A 19,472-nucleotide genomic window follows, 5' to 3' on the forward strand; every position below is an offset into this window, starting at 1 on the left:
GCTGAACAACCTGCACAAACGATTTGTTTATAGTGAACAGCACACACCCTCCATCAAATTGACATTACCTGAACAGGTACATGGTGTATCATGTCAGGTGTCAAGGTAACCAGAACGTGAGATGAGGTTTTTGGTGCCTGGCCCAAGAGCAATCATGAGTGCCACATCCTAACTTCTAAGTCACGAGTTGTTTCAACCCCCAATAACAAAACCAAACTATACCAACCAGTCTCTTGACTGTGGAGTTTCCATACAAATACCCATTACTTTGATTAAATCAATAACAAAAAAGATACCTAAATTCAAATTCTCTGTGGTCACCTGATTAAAAAGTTCACTAAGTAGATATGTGGGGTTCCAGATTTGAACCACCACTATGCTGTATCTTGGGCAAGTGTCTTCACCAATAATCACAAGTGATTATATCTTGCAAATGGAATTTACAGCCATGCTAGCATGGAAGGTGGAAGTTAAATGATGATAATAAAAAAATCATTGTCTGTCAGTGTTTACACTGTCCCAATTCTTCACCAAGACAAAACCCCACCAAAAACCAAACAACTCAATATTGTTTAAGACATATTCTTTTATGTCCCACAAAAGAACACATCTCTGAGATTCATGAGCTGATATGATAAAAATCAGACCCTTGAAAGTGATGCAAAAACATGGCAACACACTACTACCATGTCTGAAACAAGTGAAAGGATTTAACATTTTTTAGCATCAATCAAACAAGAGATCTAAACAGTTTCTACATGGTTAAATGACTGGAGAGAAACAGCTACCAAATTTTTGTCTTGCAAGGGAGAAAACATTGGGCAATGTAACAAGATAACTAATACCCGCTGGATTTCTATTAATCACAGATCTGTCCTAGGGCTAAAATCAACAACAGAAATTATGATCATTGCAATTTTGATTCAACATTAAAAACAAAAATGACAAAGAATTATCTATGACAGCAGAAATTTTTAGGATTTGTCATTTTATTCAAATTATGTACACAATAATTTGGTTTTTGTAATACTTGCCAACACCCACATACCAAATTTTCTTAAAGGGGAAAAAAAACCCATCCCCAGACAAAGACAAAAATTATACCTGTAAGATTACTGTGGTTTGAGGTAACTGTGAGCTGGTTGCCAGCATCTAGAATTGATTAGTAATGAAAAACCAGCTAAAGCAAGTCAGATGTGTTAAAAGATAGAAGAGTTGATTTTATTGATGCATAAATATACAGTCACCGCAAGCTTTCTAGCAAGGAAAACGTGAGTGAAATTAATTTGGAGGAAAGAGAAGACGTGAATTTTATATCTATATATATTCATTTATATAAAACTGTAATTGAGTTAGATCTCCTTGCAGTCTAACATCCATTGTTATTAGTTCTGATGGGAAAAATAAGTTAGAAAGAAAGAAAAATTTAGTTTGCTTTATATTGTATGTATTAAGTCATTTGGGTAATGTTTACATTTGATGATGAGGGGGATGGAGGTAGCAATGATGAAAGGGCCAGTGAAAAGAGAGAAAAAAGACAAAAAAAAAAAACCCCACCCCTTTATCTAAAACAGAAACCAGATGAAGTCAGTCAGTGAAATAAAATTTAAATTAAAAATAAGTTTTCTATTACTTAGGGAGAAATTGTATAAAGTAAATGTTGCATATATTCACAGTATGCAGAGTCAAGATTAGGTGACTAACAAACACTATGGAAGGGTTAAGATTTGCTCAGCTCTTGATGGACCCAGCAGTTGTTTTGTACAAACTGTACAGATCACCAATGACTCAGTGATGGTGGATAATAATGCTGATTGTAGCTATTAAAATATGTGTATATCACAGACACACAGCAATGTAATATTCGTCATTTCCATTCTCTGTCTGATTTCTTCATTTTCAATGCTAATAATTGTCTTAAGCATTAAGGAGAGATGCAACAAATATCAAAACAATTTAATACAGTTTATGATTTCAGTCAGAAAACCCAGAGAAACATGAGAAAACAGTCTCCAGAATAATTACTATAGGTATCAGAATGGTATTTGCTTTTCTTTCCACTTCCAAAGTAGTTGTTTGTCCATCTTTTGAAACACTTCCACGTGCAGATTACAAAAAAACCCAGCTGGAATTTCCATAGTAACAGCAGGTTAACTACAAATGGTTGCAGCTAGATGACATTTCAGAACTGATTGCTATATATAAAAAAAAGGGGGAGAAAAAAAAAAGACAGGAAGAGTTTTTGTCAGTTACAAAGATTTTCTTTTTTTTTTTTTTTACAGGAACTGACAGCTGGTCTGCTCAGAGTCGGCACTTGTGGTTGACACAGTAGCCTACCTTTTGCTATTACTGTGTCCCATTCCCCTAATGGGCATTTTGAAATTGGCAGCAGCCTGATACTGGAGTTGATATGCTAATGGGTGAATCTTGAAACCATATAATCTGAAAATATATATGAATACGAGATAAAGATAATCAGATGAATACAGACTGCTATCAGCAGATTCAACGGTTTAAAAAAACCCCCAAAACGCAAAACATAAATTACTTCAAGAACAGTCTTGTAACATTCTTTAAACTCTCATACAAAGAATTCAAAGTATTTTAAAAAACATATACCATCAGTTACTTCTCAAGAACACCTTCATTCTATTTCCATAGTTGTTTGTTCCTTCTTGAGCCATAACTGGCTCATAAGGGCCGCTTTCCTGGTTTCATTGGTGTATAGGTTCCCCACCTGGACAGGACATTGGACCGTCGCAGGTGAGCAGCTAGAGGCAGGAGGAAAGAGCGAGAAATTCTACCACTTCCTTGAATTTCTAGTGTTTAAAGAAGCTGGATAATGTAAGCAAAACTGAAGATTTATTTCTTTTTTCAAGAAACTGAACCAAATCATTGCTGTGATTAAAGTTGAAGTGGTAGAATTTCTAACTTGAATTAACCTGGAGATTTGAAACTTCTAAGGAGATATTGGCCAGAAGAACTGTGCTTTAAAGCTATTTGCACTACTTCCTTGTTTATTTCACTCCAAGTCATATATAACAGCAAGAATGAATTACAAAATGAAGAGAATTAAGAGCATTTTTGCAATAAATAAAGGCATTTAATAAACAAAATAATGTAGTCAGAGAAATAATATCATGTCATGATATTTGAAAAAAAAAAAAAAAAAAATTTCAATAACTAATGTTTTACTAATTTTCCAGTACTTATCTGTAATTAGAGTAGTCTGAGACAAAAATTCCATAATAGATATATGCAAAAACCTTAGTTGTGTTCCAAATATCACTTTTATATATTTTGATAAATGAAAAAATTTGTTTTATGAAAGCAGTCCATATTTAATTTAAGCACATAGAAATATAGTAATGAAAAGGTTTAACTCCCTTCCATACCACTTCTGGGTCTTTGATACACAACATCTAAAATGTTTAGATTTCGAAATAAACTTTCCATCTTAATATGCTAGAACCTTTTTGTTAAATCATTTTCCTAACACTAGCTTTGCAATGAACCAATTGTTTCAGCAAATCCTAAATTCTCAATTGTTTTTGAAATAAACAAACACACAAGCTGTGTATTCCATTAGAAATATGGCCACAACATGTTGAAGTCCCTGTGAACTAGTAACATGTCTTAAGCTCAAGTAACTGGTTGTTTCTTACACAAAAACTATTCATATACTTCTGATGACAGTAAGGATTGCAATTACATTGAATTTATATTTTTTATGTATGTATAGGCACAGGTGTGGTAAGGAGCTTGCTTCCCAACAACATGGTTCTGGGTCAGTCCCACTGCTTGGCACCATGGACAAGTGTCATTTACTCTAATCTTGGGTTGTTGTTAGATGGAAACTGAAAGAAGCCTGTCGTATATGTGTGTGTGTATATACATATATATACACACACACACACATGCATGTGTTTGTTCTCCACAATAGCTTGACAACCGATGTTGGTGTGTTTACGTGTTTGTAACTTAACAGTTTGACAGAAGGGACCGATAGAATAAGTATTAGGCTCATAAAGAGTATGTCCTACGGTCAATTTATTCAACTAGGAGGCAGTGGCTCCTGCATGGCCGCAGTCAAATAACTGAAACAAATGAAAGAGAGAGAGTGTGTGTGTGTGTATGTATGTATATATATATATATTATACACACCACACACACAAATTCCCTACTCTCAGATTATTGCTGGTGAAAAGCAATCAGCACTCTACCTTGGAATAAATTGGTTTGCAGGACGCTTAGGTCTGTATTCAGGATGGACCATGAACAACATGTGTGGGAAACCAGTGCCGAAATATGCTCCATCCGTGTGGTGATGACGAGAAGACTTAGGTGTGTAAACATCTTGGCATTTTGGACAGTACAGCTTTACCATGGCTTCACCAGGTACATCAGTGAGACCTGTTAAATATACAAGGGGAATAACTTGAATAGTTGCAGTTATCAGAACAAAACAATAACAACAAAATATATCTGCTTAGAAGGAAAAAATAAAACCCACAAGAATTAGAAAATATTTAACCCTTTTTTCTTTTAAGGGCTCACTATCAGCATTACAATACTGATATTTTTTAAAGACAACTCTGTAAAGTCACACACTGGTTTTCAGCAACATGTTTGACAAAGTAAAATTTAAACTGACAAATTTTATGAATAAACCAGTCAAAGACATTCCTACATTTAATACAACCACTAAACCCTTCAAATAAACTCCATGTGCCCTCAGTACAAGGTTTTCACTATGCATACAGGTTAACACATAAAAACGATCCAGTTTCACTTAGCTGCTTCATTAAGCAAGTCAGCCTGCCAGTGGCCACTAGACAATGAATTATATCTCTTAGCCAGTCCCTCAGCAACATGACAGCTAAGCAGTAAACACTCAGTTAAAAAAATAACTAACATAGTCATAGTTAATCTGACCATCCAAATTCAATGTTAAGAAATTTTTAATAGATTCACTTCCAATTTGTCTGAAACTACCTTCTTTCATTAATACATAAAAGGGACAGCGAATTGTTTGAGCAGTCATTTTTATATAACTATCACCTTCATTTTAACTTGAGTGTGTACACATGAAACAGAGCTATTTTATTTACATTACTCATGAGCTGAGGAAAGGCATGAACATTTCAAGTTACCATTTCATGTTTTTGAAAATCGATCAGATTAATTAGAAAATATACTGAATACAAATGTATTAGGATATGCACAATATGAATCCTTGCAAATTAGTTTTTTTTTTTTTTTTTTCTCAGAAGCTTAGTCAGAGAAGGGAAATGTCAATGACCATTTTCGAAGCTCCCACTTCCAAGTGCTAAGTGATGGTGATAAACTGGACGATGGACTGGTATTAGCTTCTAGGTAATGTTTTAAGAGGTGATAAATAAAATATACCTCAACCAAAAGCACACAAAATCAGTAAGTGTTTCAATTAATGACAACAACACTTTCACAACTCAACTATTCAATGAGGACTGACATGAGAACTTAATCAACAAACTTACCAATAGGTAGCATGGGTTGGTTTTCACAATAAACCCTAGGACAGTAACCAAAGTCACCTTGCTGCCATTTTTCAATCTGTCAAAACAACAATGTCTTTATGAAATACAAGCGATGTACTGCTAGGTGGCAATATTTGTTTCATAAATCAAATGGTTATACTACAGTTCTAATTCACTGCAGACCACTTCTAAACAGTAGTTTAATTCTATAGCTGTCTATATTCTTATAAAGATAGAGGTTTATAATTATTCTATACTAGTTTAGATGCTGAATTAGAATTTCAATGCATTTGTTTCTGCAGTAAAGCAAGTTTTCTAAAGCTACATATCATATAATAATTATGTTCCAAACATAAAACAAAGAATATAAATTTTAAAAATTGAGTTTAAGGAATGCATAAATCTATTTGCAAGTGTAGAAACCATTATCCTATATTTAGAATAAATGTTTATATCACATTAATTATAGTTGCATAGCTACAAATTGAGGGGAAAGAATAGTCAAATCAACCCCAGTAGTTAACAGGTGCATGTTTAAATCAACAGCAGCAGCAAGATTGTATAAGGATGGGACTAAATTCTGCAAGATTCATTTTGAAGGAATGTTATTGATGATAATAGAAATAAATTGAACTATTGCTTTTGATTCACCCTGGATTAAAATGCACTTCGTTTCATGCTTGAAACCAAATTTTCCAGAGACTTTAGCATGAGAAATTATTAATCATTCTTCACATACCTACACATTTCCTATGGGCTGATGCAGCAAGAGTGGCCCAGGATCTTGCTAGCATGTAAAATTAAGAAGAGATTTCCCCAAGGGCTAAATCAACAGTAATAGCAATATGTCTAAAGTACATTTTGGATAATGTTTACCATAAGAAAGTAATATACTTTTACTAGTTTCAGTCATTTGACTACTTCAACTCACTTAAGGTCTAGAGTGACTCACAGCTATGGTAGAAAACAACCTGCCTAGCATGCCTTGTAGAAAATGAATATGGAAGGCGATGTGAACTTTTTATCCAGTTGGTCAGTGTTTTGATTAAGTAGACCTATAGTCAGAGGCATTCAACCATGATCATACCAATGGCTTAAAGATATGTAGGACTTCATTATCCAATGTGTTCTTTTCTTTTCTAAGACAGTAAAGTGTAATTTTAGAGAAATTTGGCTGCTATATGCAGCAAATCAAACAATCATATAGGAGACCTCTCTGTTGAAACTGGTAGTACAAACAGGTCCATTCTATAAATGCATTTTTACAATTCTGTTGTCAATTTTTACTTAAGATATTTCCAACAGCATTTATTAACATTTGATAAAAAAAGTTTTTTTCAAATATTCACAAAAATTGAAGCAGTAAGAAGTATTTGCTAATTTTTTGCATGCCCTAAATGAACTAAAGATTTAATTAAGATGTAAGAGTGGAGACAGTTAGTACCATAGTTGGGATTTATTGGGTGTAGAAAACAGGAATAAACCACAGAACTTAAAATGATGGTTTAGTAAGCAGAAATAAAATACAGCAATCATGTAGCCAAACCAAGCTAACAAACCCATTACAACTACCTAACCATACTAAAATGGATGCAGCTGTATTCTTAGATATTCATTCCCAAAGCTAGATGAAGTTTTACTAACTGATGAAAAGATAATTAGGTTGATTGAGACAGAATATCTTCAAAATTTAGACCCATAGTTAATTCTGATAAAAATTCATATTCAAACAACAGGAGATGATCATTTTAACCCATTAGCATTCAGATTACTCTGTCAAATGCAACACTTATCCATTGACATTGTTTGGAATTAATCATGCATTATCTCATAGCTCAGATTTCGATATGATTATTTAGTTTCAGAACAACATCGAAGGTAGATGTGAGAGGCTGGATCTGTTTGGTTTGAACATAAAACAGGTAGAGTATTTAAGCCAGACATAGCTGGTTTAAATGCTAATGAGTTAAAGAAACTGTTAATATTAACATTCCATTCCCAACCCTCTTTAAACGATCTCAAAGGGAATTAAATGTGTGAATACGACTACACACTAGTTGGAAGCCTTAAGCTAAATCTGAAAATGTATTTTAAATAGAACAGCAATGAAAATAAAAAAGCTGGTTAACGGCTAAGCTTACCATTTGAGCTATGCCCCTATTTGTCATTATGTAACGTGCATGGATCAAACCATACAGCATCTCAGCAGCTTGCTCAATCAAATCACTTTGGTTTGGATTATCTTCAAGTTCATCATCTGTATAAAGATAAATCATTTACAGCCATCAACTCTCGCCCAACCAATTCCGATCAACAAACCCTGCAGAAACAATTACTGCGCACGTGTGTGTGTGTGTGTCTGCGTATGTGTAATAAAAAATAAAACAGCAAAAAAAGAAAAAGGAATTTTGGAAACGGATGCAAACTTGCAAAATTCATATTTAAAAATAAATAAAAAAATAAACACCACTACAAAAATTATAACCAGAAATTGCGGGAGGAGAAAATGCACAACTCCTTTAATCATATCTAAATTCTCTAGATAAAAAAAGCCATGCCTCTAATGGCAATAAAATATATTGAATTGCAGTATATGACATTCAAGATTCTCAGGACTAAGTAATTGTCATGATTTTTCTAATCAGTTGATTAGTTATTAGTTAGTTCATGTATTATCCATACTTCTTATATCTAGTTACTAAATCTACATCATCATAATCATTTTAACACCCTCCCTCTCTTTTCCATGCGTGCATGGAGTTTGAGGCAGGTGTTCTATAGCAGGACGGTCTGTTTGCCACTAATTCTCACCCATTTCCAAGCAAGACATGTTTTCACAGAATGACACTGCTTACATGATGGTGACATTCATTTACAACCACCACACAATGTCAAGACAAGGACACATGTAATCACATTTCGAATCAATCATTCACTGTGGTCCTGTACTTTTGGTTTTCGTTTGCTTTCTTCCACAGTACGTAAATTTCCTAACTAAAGTTGGTCTGTTATCAAGATTGAAAAAAACCTTCAGTTGTTGCATCTTCAGTGCCTACATACAACAACACATATACATATATATACAATGGGTTTCCTTCAGTTTCCATCAACCAAATCCACTGATAAGGCTTCGGTTGGCTCAGAACACTTGCCTAAAGTGCCATGCAATGGGACTGAATTCATAACCATGTGGTTGGGAAGCAAGTATTTAAAACTCAAATGGCTTTAAGATCTTGCAATTGGTCAGTTAATCAAACATCTTCAATTTTCTCAGACTATTAGAATCCTTTTGCTAAAGAAAATACATGTGTCATAGAAAATGCCACTTCCTTAAAATATGTATTTATCTGCTACATAATTCTGCAATATCCTAACTGCCAACTGTTGAAGCACCTATCACCTGCATCAATTTCATACATCTTGATTAATGGTTCTAACTAATCATAAGCTAGAGGCAAACCCTTCATCTCAGATGCAATGCAATAAATTATATAAATATGAGACACTAAAACATATTCTATTTCAGTCTAAAGACAGCAGTAAAATTTAGCTGTCCTAAAATATTATCTTCAGATTTTCCCCCCTCTCCTTCCATGAAACAATTATTAAAGTCAGACAGAAAAACAAACACACTTGAAGGCAGTTCAAATTGAGAATGTCATATTATGCAAGGTGTGAGACAAGAACAACAAATTTCTTTTGAAAACAAAATGAACATTCCATCAGACAGGGTCATGGCAGGAAGCAGACAAATTCTTACCATAGTACTGAGACCAGCATTTGTTAGGATATATCTAGCATGAATCAGTCCATAAAGCATGTCAGCAGCCTGCTCCAGCTGGTCTTTATTAACGCAGTCATCCCCATCATCGTCTAACACAAGAAAACAGATCTTCACAGTGAAGAAGCTTGGACAGATACAATGTGATAATAGAGTTTACACAAGCTATTAACAGCCAGCAGTCACACTTAAATTAGAACATATACAATCACAATACAATTTCAGTAAAAATTAGTTCTGAAAACTATCACATTTTCATTTGCTTTGCAATTAAGAACATGACAGTCATAGAAAACTTACCTATTTCTTTTGGTTAGTACATTCGTGTTAGTGAAGGAGTATACACTGCCTAAATTTGTGAAGGTAGCAACTACTCTATTCTCTCTCTTACTTTTTCCTGAATGTCTTTTTTTTTTCTAAAACAAGGAAGCTCATGTGCCCTGATTAGAAGCGAGTTCTGATGTTATGAACAGGACTCTTGGTCCTTTTTAACATTAAGATGACTGTATGGAGGTGCAAATAAATTCTAAACTATGGACAAAGCACGTTTGTCCATCCATATATGTATACTGCGACACTAAAACGAAGTTACCTCCCTTCTATACTATAACTTCACAAACACATGGAAATATATTTAAAACATCTCAACTATATTTTCATGTTCTTTCCCGAATGCAAAGCGACATATTTCTCATGAAAATGGACTGCATTTGAAACTAATGTAAAAGCTTTGTGCATTATCACATCCAAGATCTGCTGTGCTGAAGTGAATTAGGAATGCAACAATCTCTGCTAATTTCTTATGCAAGCTCAAAGTGCAAATATTACAACAGTTTATCTGTGAGAGAAATGCTGACTGATGTCACAAGAAAGCCATCACAACAAAGGAATACAATGTGCAAACCACTGTAAACTTATCTCCTAAACATAAAATATTTAATGATTGACATTTACAGAGACATCAAATTTATTAGATTAATACTAGTAAGGAACTGTTTTGATCTCACCAAAAGCTACTGGTTTTACTAATAACCAGTCAACTGTAATGATATATTTTTATACAACAGGAATAAATGCTGGCATGGCTATATGGTTAAGAAGTAAACTACATTTTACTGTTCATTCCCATTGTGTGGGTACTGTCAGTGTTTTCTACAGACATGGGTTGATCAAGCATTGTGAGTGAAGTTGGTAGATGGAAACAGTGAGAAACCCATTCCATATACATGTGTACTTGTGAGTGTGTCTTCCCCTTGTCTTAACAGGTATACACTAATTGAAAAAAAAGTCATCATTCATATAGCATCATTTGTTTACAATATATCCAAGTAAACATGCCAAGCCATTGAGTTGTTCAATGTTGAAGTAAGATGGGGAAAATGTTACTTTCCTCAAAAACAGAAGAGTGCTGGTAATAGGAAGAGCATTTGGCCACAGAAAATCTACCTCAAACAAGTTACATCTGCCCCATGCAAGTATAGAAAAGTGGAGGTTAACACGATATTGAAAATTGCATCTCTCCTGCAGCTGATGCTTTTGATATTTTAAATCTAATTAGCAACTAATTTCTCTGATTTAGAGAAACCTCATTATACTTGCTTAAAGTTCAAACTGAATAACCAGATGAATTTTTATCTCCAGTTATAATATTTCTATATTTCTGTTTTTTTTTGCAATGTCTCATGGTCAAAAGTATTCCATGATATTGAATGGTCTTAATGCAATAAGCTGCTGTATATACTAGTCACCACATTCAGAGTCTGCAGTTAAAGAGTTCAGATCAAACTTTGATCAGATTGATCTGATACCTATCCTCAGCTGTAGGCTTAGCTGTGTCACAACAAAGTAAAAGGGTTTTGATACAAAACACAACAAAAATAAGTAACATTTTAAAAGATTTTTGTTAAAGCAGAGCAAGGTAGCACCCATGAAATTTTTGCAGGGTTTCCAAAACTGGCAAAGAAAGCACCCACGTGTTATCTTCAGATTGGAGACCTTAACTGAATGTTTACAACATAGTAGATGAAAAGGTAATAAAGGGTGAAACGGAGATGAATTAGTTCTATTGAATTTCACTGACAAGGCTTGGAACGACTCAAGGCTATGAAAGAAGCCACTTGTCCAATGTACTGTGCAGTGGGATTGAACTGGGAACTTCTTAACCATAAAGTCATTCATATCCCCAAGTGCACCTAGTTGAATATCTTGATCATTTTGTCATATTCATCATCATCATTTAGTGTCTGCTTCCATGCTGGCATGGACTGGACAGTTCGACTTAAACTAGTAAGCCGGAGAGCTGCACTAAGTTCCAGTCTGGTTGGATGCCCTTCCTGACACCAACCATTCTAAGAGTATAAAGGATGTGTCTCACAAAAAAAAAAAATTTTAAGAATCAAAACAAAAGCCAATAGATTGAGTACCTGGCTCAAGGTCTAATATCATATCCAGAGCCTGCCTATAATGAGGGACTTGTTCATTGAGACCTGTTAAGTTGAATTTGTCTTGAATATAATCTTCATCAACCTGCAATAAATAAATAAAAGATTAATTACACAAATTACATGCTAAGAAAGTAAAATAGCAAAGGTATGTATCATAGTAATAGCACTAATTGTAGAAATGTACACTGACTCTTTCAGCGATAACTGAATGTATGCTAGCAAATAGTTATTAATAGAATTAGTAGAACAGAGAACACCAAAGTACTGCTACTACAATAAGATTATTGATATTGGTATTTAACCCCAGGTCAACCCTAAGTAAGAAGGGAAATAAGTGGTCGAATTCATTCAAGCTACAGCCATATTCTTTTCAAGCTGTGTATTTAAAATCACACAAACCAATGTATCCGTTTTTAAGATGGTAGATACAAATTGAAAGAGATTTGACTGCTATTTCTCACAAATATATCAATTACATAAAAAGTCCTAACACCTAACTTCACAGTAAAATATACAGTCTTGTTTCTATATATTAACAATAACCTACACAACATTGGTATCCTATGAATTGTGTCAGTCATGTGTTTGTTTTTAATTATCATTGTTTTAATGTCCACTTTTCCATGCTTGCACTAAATTTGTGAAGGCAGATTTTTCTATGGCCAGATGCCCTTCCTGCCGCCAACACTCACCTGTCTCGAAGATATTATTTCTCCAAGACCAGACATGTTTTCATGAAAAATTGGAAACAAAGGACACTGCATGCATAATAGCAATACTCGTTACAGCTATCATATGAAATCTAGGCAAGAAGACAGTAACACACACGTGAATGTGTGTGTGTGTATATATATATATATATATCATCGTTTAACGTCCGTTTCCAATGCTAGCATAGGTTTGACTGGAGGTCTGGGAAACCCGGAAGCTGCACCAGGCTCCAGTATGATTTGGTAGTGTTTTCTACAGCTGGATAAACTTCCTAACGCCAACCATTAAGAGTGTAGTGGGTGCTTTTTACATGCCACTAGTATCTACCACGTTTGGATGATATAAAATGGGCTTTTTCCAGTTCTCATCTACTGACAAGGCTTTGGTTAGCCGGGGGTTATAGAAGACACATGTAAAAGGTGCCACACAGAGACTGAATCTGAAACTTCTTACCTCACAGCTATGCTCATGCCTACGTTTTGTTTACATTTATTGAAGGAGCCATTAACAGTTTGGGAGAAAAATGTGAGATGATGATGACTTGTTAACAATGAAACTGGTAGGCTTGATCCTCATTCCAAGCTGCCAAAAGTTCCCTATGGTCCTAATTTTTAAAAATGGAGATTCAATGCAGATTGATCATGGTTAGAATGCCTTTTGATCATAGATCTAATCCATCAGAACAGACCAGGAGCAGAATAACATCACTTAACAGCCAGTTTTCAACGAGTCAGACTGAATTTGTTGAAGCAAATTTTCTATGATCAGATACCCTTCCTGTTGCCAGTTCTCACCTGCTTCCACAGTTTCCATCAACCAAATTCAAGAACAAAGCATTGGTCAGCCCAAGACTTTGTAGAAGCTACTTGCCCAAGGTGTTGAACAGTAGAACTAAACCCAAAACCACATAGCAATATATGCTTTTCATGGAAAAGATTCCCAGATCCTTGAGTAATTGCTTAGTGTTTCCAATTTATATTGGACCTTGGATTGTTATACAGCAAACTATTTACATAACATGGCATCTAACAGAGCAAGATTTGAATTTTCTTTTTAAAGTTTGTCTATAAATCAGCTGTAAATTGCATTAATTGTTGTTTTTTTGTTTCTTAACCCTTTAGCATTCAGATTTCTTTCTTCAATTTATAGCTTATTTATTCACATTGTTTTGAATTAATCAGGCAAAATCTTGTAGCTTCAAGATTTCTATATGATTGTATATGCCAAAAATGACCCCGCCTGTGCTGGTGCCATGTAAAAAGCACTCAGTCCACTCTGTGGGCGGGCGGGCTGTCTGGTGTTAGGAAGGAAGGAAGGGTATCCAGCCATAAAAACCATGCCAAAACAGACACTGAAGTCTGGTGCAGTCTTCTGCCTGGCAAGCTCTTGTCAAACCACCCAACCTATGCTGTTGAACCATGATGCTTGTAGGGGTGGTGTGAGAGGTTGGTTCTGGTCAGTTTAAACTTATAACAGGTAGAATATTTGGACCAGATATGGCTGATTTAACTGCTAAAGGTATATATTATTGAAAAACCTGTTAGATTTATGCACAATAGTGTTGAGGATTCCACTCTTTCGATCATCATATTTCCAGACTGTGAGTGTCTTTCTCATTTCAGCCACTGGATTGTGTTCATGCTGGAGTACTTCTTTGAACAGTTCAATTAAACAAATCATCCCCAGCACATATTTTTTAAAGCCTGGTACTTATTCTATCAGTCTACATTGCTGAACTGCTAAGCTATGGGGATATAAACAAATCAACACCAGCTGTTAAGTGCTGTGTATGTGTGGAAACAAGCAAACACAGACACACAAAGTTTCTGCCTATCAAATTAATTCACAAGGCTTTGGTTGACTTGGGGTTATCGATGAAGATACTCACTCGAGGTACCACGCAGTGGGATTGAACCTAAAACCATGCCTGCTTGCATACTTTCTTTTCACACATTTCCCAACGGCATGAAAGGAAAGCAAATATACTCATATTTGAAGACATTTTCACTAAAGGATAGACAATATATAAAGAAAAGATTTATAAAGCACTGACATATTGATAATTTTTTTTCTTCTTTTTAACTTGAATGCAAACAATGTCAAGAGTAGTGCTGGCTGCAAGTGACGGCGTTTAATAAAGAACAGTGAAGCACAATGAAAAATGCTGAACAATGGATTTGCTGGACTATGGATACCAGATTAATGGAACTTTTCTGTATACAGGCACAAACTTGGACACGTGACCAAGTTTGCTTTGTGACCATGTGGTTTTGGGTTTAGTTCCATTGTGTAGCACCTTGGGCAAGTGGCTCCTACAAAGACCAGTGAGTGAATACGGTAGATGGAAACCATGTTATATATGTGTATGTGTGTGCCTCCCTGCCACTGCTGCTTCACAACCAGTGTTGGTTCATGCCTTCATAAAGTGGCTCGGCCTGAACACCCCTGTACATAACTCCATGTCCCCCTACACGGTCTTGCTTTTTGCTTTTTGAGCCAAAAAATTAACTTAACCTAACTAATAAGTACTAGACCAATAAAAAAAAATATACAAAAAGTGGGTTTGATGTGTTCAACTAAAACCTTTTGATGCTGTGCCCCAGCGTGGCCACAGTCCAATGACTGAAATAAGAAAAAGCTATGTACATAAAAGGTGTTGAGTGAAACTGACAGCCAGTTCTTAAATTACACCAAGAGCGACCCAGAGTTCTATTATTAAACAGAGACCTGTACTAACATGACTATTTTTAATGACCTCATTAATTGCTGTTGCTATTTACGTATTTCATATTTGGAAGCCAATCCCAATCCAGGTTGTTTGTTAATTTGGTATAGATTCTTTTAATTTCTATTGGTTTCAGTACTGCTTTTTCTCACATTGTTATTTATCATTCAGAATTCACAAGAGTTTTAAGTAAACATGTTATTTTTATCTTTTATTTTACTTGTTTCAGTCATTGGACTGCAGCCATGCTGGGGGCACTGCCTCGAAGAATTTTAGTCAAAGGAATCAACCCCAGTACTTATTCTAACTTTTTGCTAAACTGCTAAGTTACAGGGATGTAAACAAACCAACAACAGTTGTCAGGTGATAGTAAATGCATAAAACACAGTTTCCTTCAACCGAGTTCACTCACAAGGCTTTGTACAGTCTGAGACTATAGAAGATGCCCAAATGATATTAAAAAGGCAACATCCTTTTTTGGCGCAGGAGTGGCTGTGTGGTAAGTAGCTTGTTTACCAACCACATGGTTCCGGGTTCAGTCCCACTGCATGGCATCTTGGGCAAGTGTCTTCTGCTATAGCCCCGGGCCAACCAATGCCTTGTGAGTGGATTTGGTAGACGGAAACTGAAAGAAGCCCGTCGTATATATGTATGTATATATATATATATATGTGTGTGTGTGTGTGTGTACGTACGTGTTTGTCCCCCTAGCATTGCTTGACAACCGATGCTGGCGTGTTTACGTCCCCGTCACTTAGCGGTTCGGCAAAAGAGACCGATAGAATAAGTACTGGGCTTACAAAGAATAAGTCCCGGGGTCGATTTGCTCGTCTAAAGGTGGTGCTCCAGCATGGTCGCAGTCAAATGACAGAAACAAGTATAAGAGTATCTTAATTATTTTTCAGTTAGTTCTATAGCTATTTTTTTTTCTATTGTATTTTATAGAGCAATTATAAATAAATTTGACTAAACTCCCTTTTCCCCACACATCATTTAATATTCTTTTCTACTCTAGCACAAAGCCAGAAATTTTTGGGGAGGGGGCCAGTTGATTAGATTGACCCCAGTACACAACTGGTACTTAATTTATCAACTCCAAAAAAGATGAAAGGCAAAGTTGTTTGCTGTGAAATTTGAACTCAGAATATAAAGACAGATGAAATACCATTAAGCATTTCACCCAGCGTACTAATGTTTCTGCCAACTCACCATCTTAATATTGATAAGTGAATGTATATTATACATGAAACCAGAGTATAACTCATCATACGTCAGGTAGCTTTGAGAGTGTACTTTCGCCACCAAGAGTAATAACAAGAATTATGTCATACACAATACAATAATTACAAATTAACTTTCATCAAATTTCTTGGTACTTATAATAAAATAATATTTAGTTTCAAAAGAAAAATATCTTAAATTCCAAATTTCTCGTTTGAATAACTTCTCCAACTACTGCCATTCACTTCCTCTCCTCCAGTCTGATTCAATCTCTCTCACTATTGTGTATATATATATATATATATATATATATATATATATACACACACACACATACATATAGATGACCGTTCTTTTACTCATTGCCTGCCACCAAACCTCTTATGCGCACATATCCTGCACCTTATAACTTACCTCTCTCTATCTTTTTTGCTCTCCTCGCTTTCTCTATGAGGTGTAAAGCATGACCGGAGAAATCAATCAACTATTATATCTGCTATTATTATATCAAAACTCCTTACCACCAAAAGATTTCATTGCTCAAAGTTATGCCTGTGGGTCATCATCATCATTTAACGTCCGTTTTCCATGCTAGCATGGGTTGGACGGTTTTGACTGAGGGCTGGCAACCAGATGGCTGCACCAGACTCCAGTCTTGATCTGGCAGAGTTTCTAACGCCAACCACTCCGAGAGTGTAGTGGGTGCTTTTCACGTGCCACCTGCACAGGGGCCAGTCAGGCGGTACTGGCAATGACCTCGCTCGAATGGTGCCCTTTTACGTGCCAGTTGGTTGCTCTGGCAACGATCACGCTCGGATGGTGTTCTTGGCACCCTACTAGCACAGGCATAAGTGCCAAAGTACGATACAAATGAAAAACTTCTCTTATTAGAAATTATTTCATCACAGGAATCTCTCGCCTTGCATATGTGTAAAAATGTTTTTTCTACCTTGTTTGGCACCAGGGCCAACCCTGAACAAGCAGACCTATAATCAAAAACATTATCACGAAAATCCTGGGTTTTTTTCTCGTTGTTTAAAAAAAAAAATTAACAAGAAATGGCGGTGCCCCAGCATGGCCACAGCTCATAAGCTGAAACTAGAATCAATCAATCAATCAAAACTACATTATCCAGTAAGTCATGTTTTAAAATGGGTGATTTAAAAGAATTACTAATGAGCACCCACAGAGATGCGCATAATTTTCTAAAATATTATTGTTAAACAAATTAACAAAGAATGACAATAGAATCAGCTCTACTTACTTCGCAAAAGAACTCATTTCCTCGCAATCCACAAAACCAGGAAATCCAAGAGACTTCCTCTGAACTACTCATATCAGATCCTGAAGTGAAAAAACGAAAAAAGAGAAAACTTTAGATAAGCAATTCATGTGAAACTCGTTTAAAATATGTAATTAAATTATTTACCGAATATTTGCTTCCACATGAGAGCAATGATGGTTTTCTCAAAATGATCGATATAAGTTTCAACAAATAATCGGTTTGTACATAAAACAGTTTATGTAACAGGAGCAAAATGATACACTCGATTATATGATGGAGGTAACAAATCTATTTTTACAACACTGTCCTAAAAATGTTTTTTGTTAAAGCAATTCAAAGCAAATTTTGTCATCACCATGTGTGCATGATTCGATACTTATGTTTAACAGCAAAAAAAAGATCAACCTAAAACCTCTGCTTACACATCGTATTCAATAGCAGGAAGATATTAAACAATACACTTTATACGTCATAATAAACATATCATCAGATTAAAAAAGAATATTTTCACAATACACTGATCAGATCACTTGAAATTAATTACACATGAAGAAAAAAAAAAATTCTGAAATTCAACAGACGTTAATGTTTTACTCCCAGAATTCAGTTAGAATTAAGAGAAATGTTATGAAAACAACGTTACAAGCAACAGACATCAATTTCTTCCTACTGGCAATTTAAGATATAAAGTGAAATATTGGACAGAATAGTGATTCTATATTCTCTGAAATGGGTGTAACGTCATCTTATCACTTCCATCTTATTTTTAATCTTAACTAGCAATAGCTCACATTTCAACTAAGATTGGTTAAACGAGATAAGTTCATAAACCCTGATAAAAACATAACCCTGCTATATACAATGAATCCACAAGTAGAAGACATTTCAATGCCCAATTCCCTACTCGAGGGTTGTTTATACTGAATTGTTTCAGTAAGCAGAGACGCAATTTTAAATGGATAAATACGCAATAATTATAGCAAGCATTTACAAAGATAAATACTAATTGGTAACACAGAAATATAACAAATTAGTGCGACCGGCACTGCAGTGGCTGAAATAATATTCGTCACGATGGAAATATAATAATAATAATAATGATGATAATAATAATAATAATGTTTGTTAGATTGACTTAACAGTACATTTAATGATTTTTTGATCGTCTCGTTAAAGGCAAACCCAGAAAATACAAAGATATTTAACAAAAGTCGAGTTAAAAACCAAGAACAGTGCCCGCCAACAACGAGCAATCCTCGCGAAACAGTGATTCATCTCTACGAAGAGAAGCTCAAAAAGGACAATCGTAGACAGAAGTCTTGTGAGATTATAATGGCACTTACAGAAAGTCATTTGCAAACATTATTATGCGATAAAAAATAAACTTCTAAAATCACTTGACTTGAAACAAATCACGTGTAAAGTGCGTAGATAATTTCTGAATGGTAAGAATTCAACAGATTTTGGCAAAATTCTCTGAAGAGCATCCGGCCATCTTAAACGATGTCGTTTGCTGTGAAAGCAGAGGGGAGGCTGAGAATTAGAGACAAATACTACATTTCATGAATAGATTAACACAATTTTAAGATTGGTAAATAATTATACATGCTTACCGAGGTAACTAGAATGCCTTAAAATATTGGAGATAGAGCGAAATAGCTTTAGAATTTCTGCTACTCAGGAGACACAAAACACAAAGGTAAAAGTATAGAATAAGAGAATCTTACTAAGGAAATAAGATCTACCTGCCGTAACTATTACGCATGCGTAAGTGCGGTATCATTG

The 19,472-nt window shown here is 35.1% G+C and overlaps 1 protein-coding gene across 3 annotated transcripts; it reads right to left on the reverse strand.

The window, feature by feature from the left end:
• Positions 1-973: 973 nt before the first annotated feature.
• LOC115214767 (casein kinase II subunit beta) lies at positions 974-19,466 on the reverse strand. Of its 3 annotated transcripts, none has more exons than XM_029783795.2 (7): positions 19,301-19,466; positions 17,667-17,746; positions 11,725-11,827; positions 7,662-7,777; positions 5,521-5,596; positions 4,225-4,414; positions 974-2,442 (listed from the first exon to the last, which is right to left on the reverse strand). In XM_029783795.2, exons 2-7 carry the CDS (start codon positions 17,736-17,738, stop codon positions 2,334-2,336), a joined length of 666 nt encoding a protein of 221 aa, XP_029639655.1. In that variant the 5' UTR covers positions 17,739-17,746; positions 19,301-19,466; the 3' UTR covers positions 974-2,333. The 3 variants fall into 3 exon arrangements, with proteins under 3 accessions (XP_029639655.1, XP_036361111.1, XP_036361110.1); XM_036505218.1 differs by lacking the exons at positions 7,662-7,777; positions 19,301-19,466 and adding exons at positions 9,281-9,393; positions 17,832-17,951; XM_036505217.1 differs by lacking the exon at positions 19,301-19,466 and adding an exon at positions 17,832-17,930.
• Between the last annotated feature and the right edge of the window lie 6 nt (positions 19,467-19,472).

The sequence above is a fragment of the Octopus sinensis genome, linkage group LG8, assembly GCF_006345805.1.
Source record: "Octopus sinensis linkage group LG8, ASM634580v1, whole genome shotgun sequence".
In the NCBI taxonomy this organism is placed as follows: Eukaryota; Metazoa; Mollusca; class Cephalopoda; order Octopoda; family Octopodidae; genus Octopus; species Octopus sinensis.

Excerpts from the sequence above, each read along its gene's own strand:
- LOC115214767 (XM_036505217.1), bottom strand. Across the intron at positions 5,597-7,661 it reads ATAGGGGCATAGCTCAAATG|ATTGAAAAATGGCAGCAAGG; the intron begins GTAAGCTTAGCC and ends TTGTTTTGACAG. Across the intron at positions 2,443-4,224 it reads GCAAACCAATTTATTCCAAG|ATTATATGGTTTCAAGATTC; the intron begins GTAGAGTGCTGA and ends ATATATTTTCAG.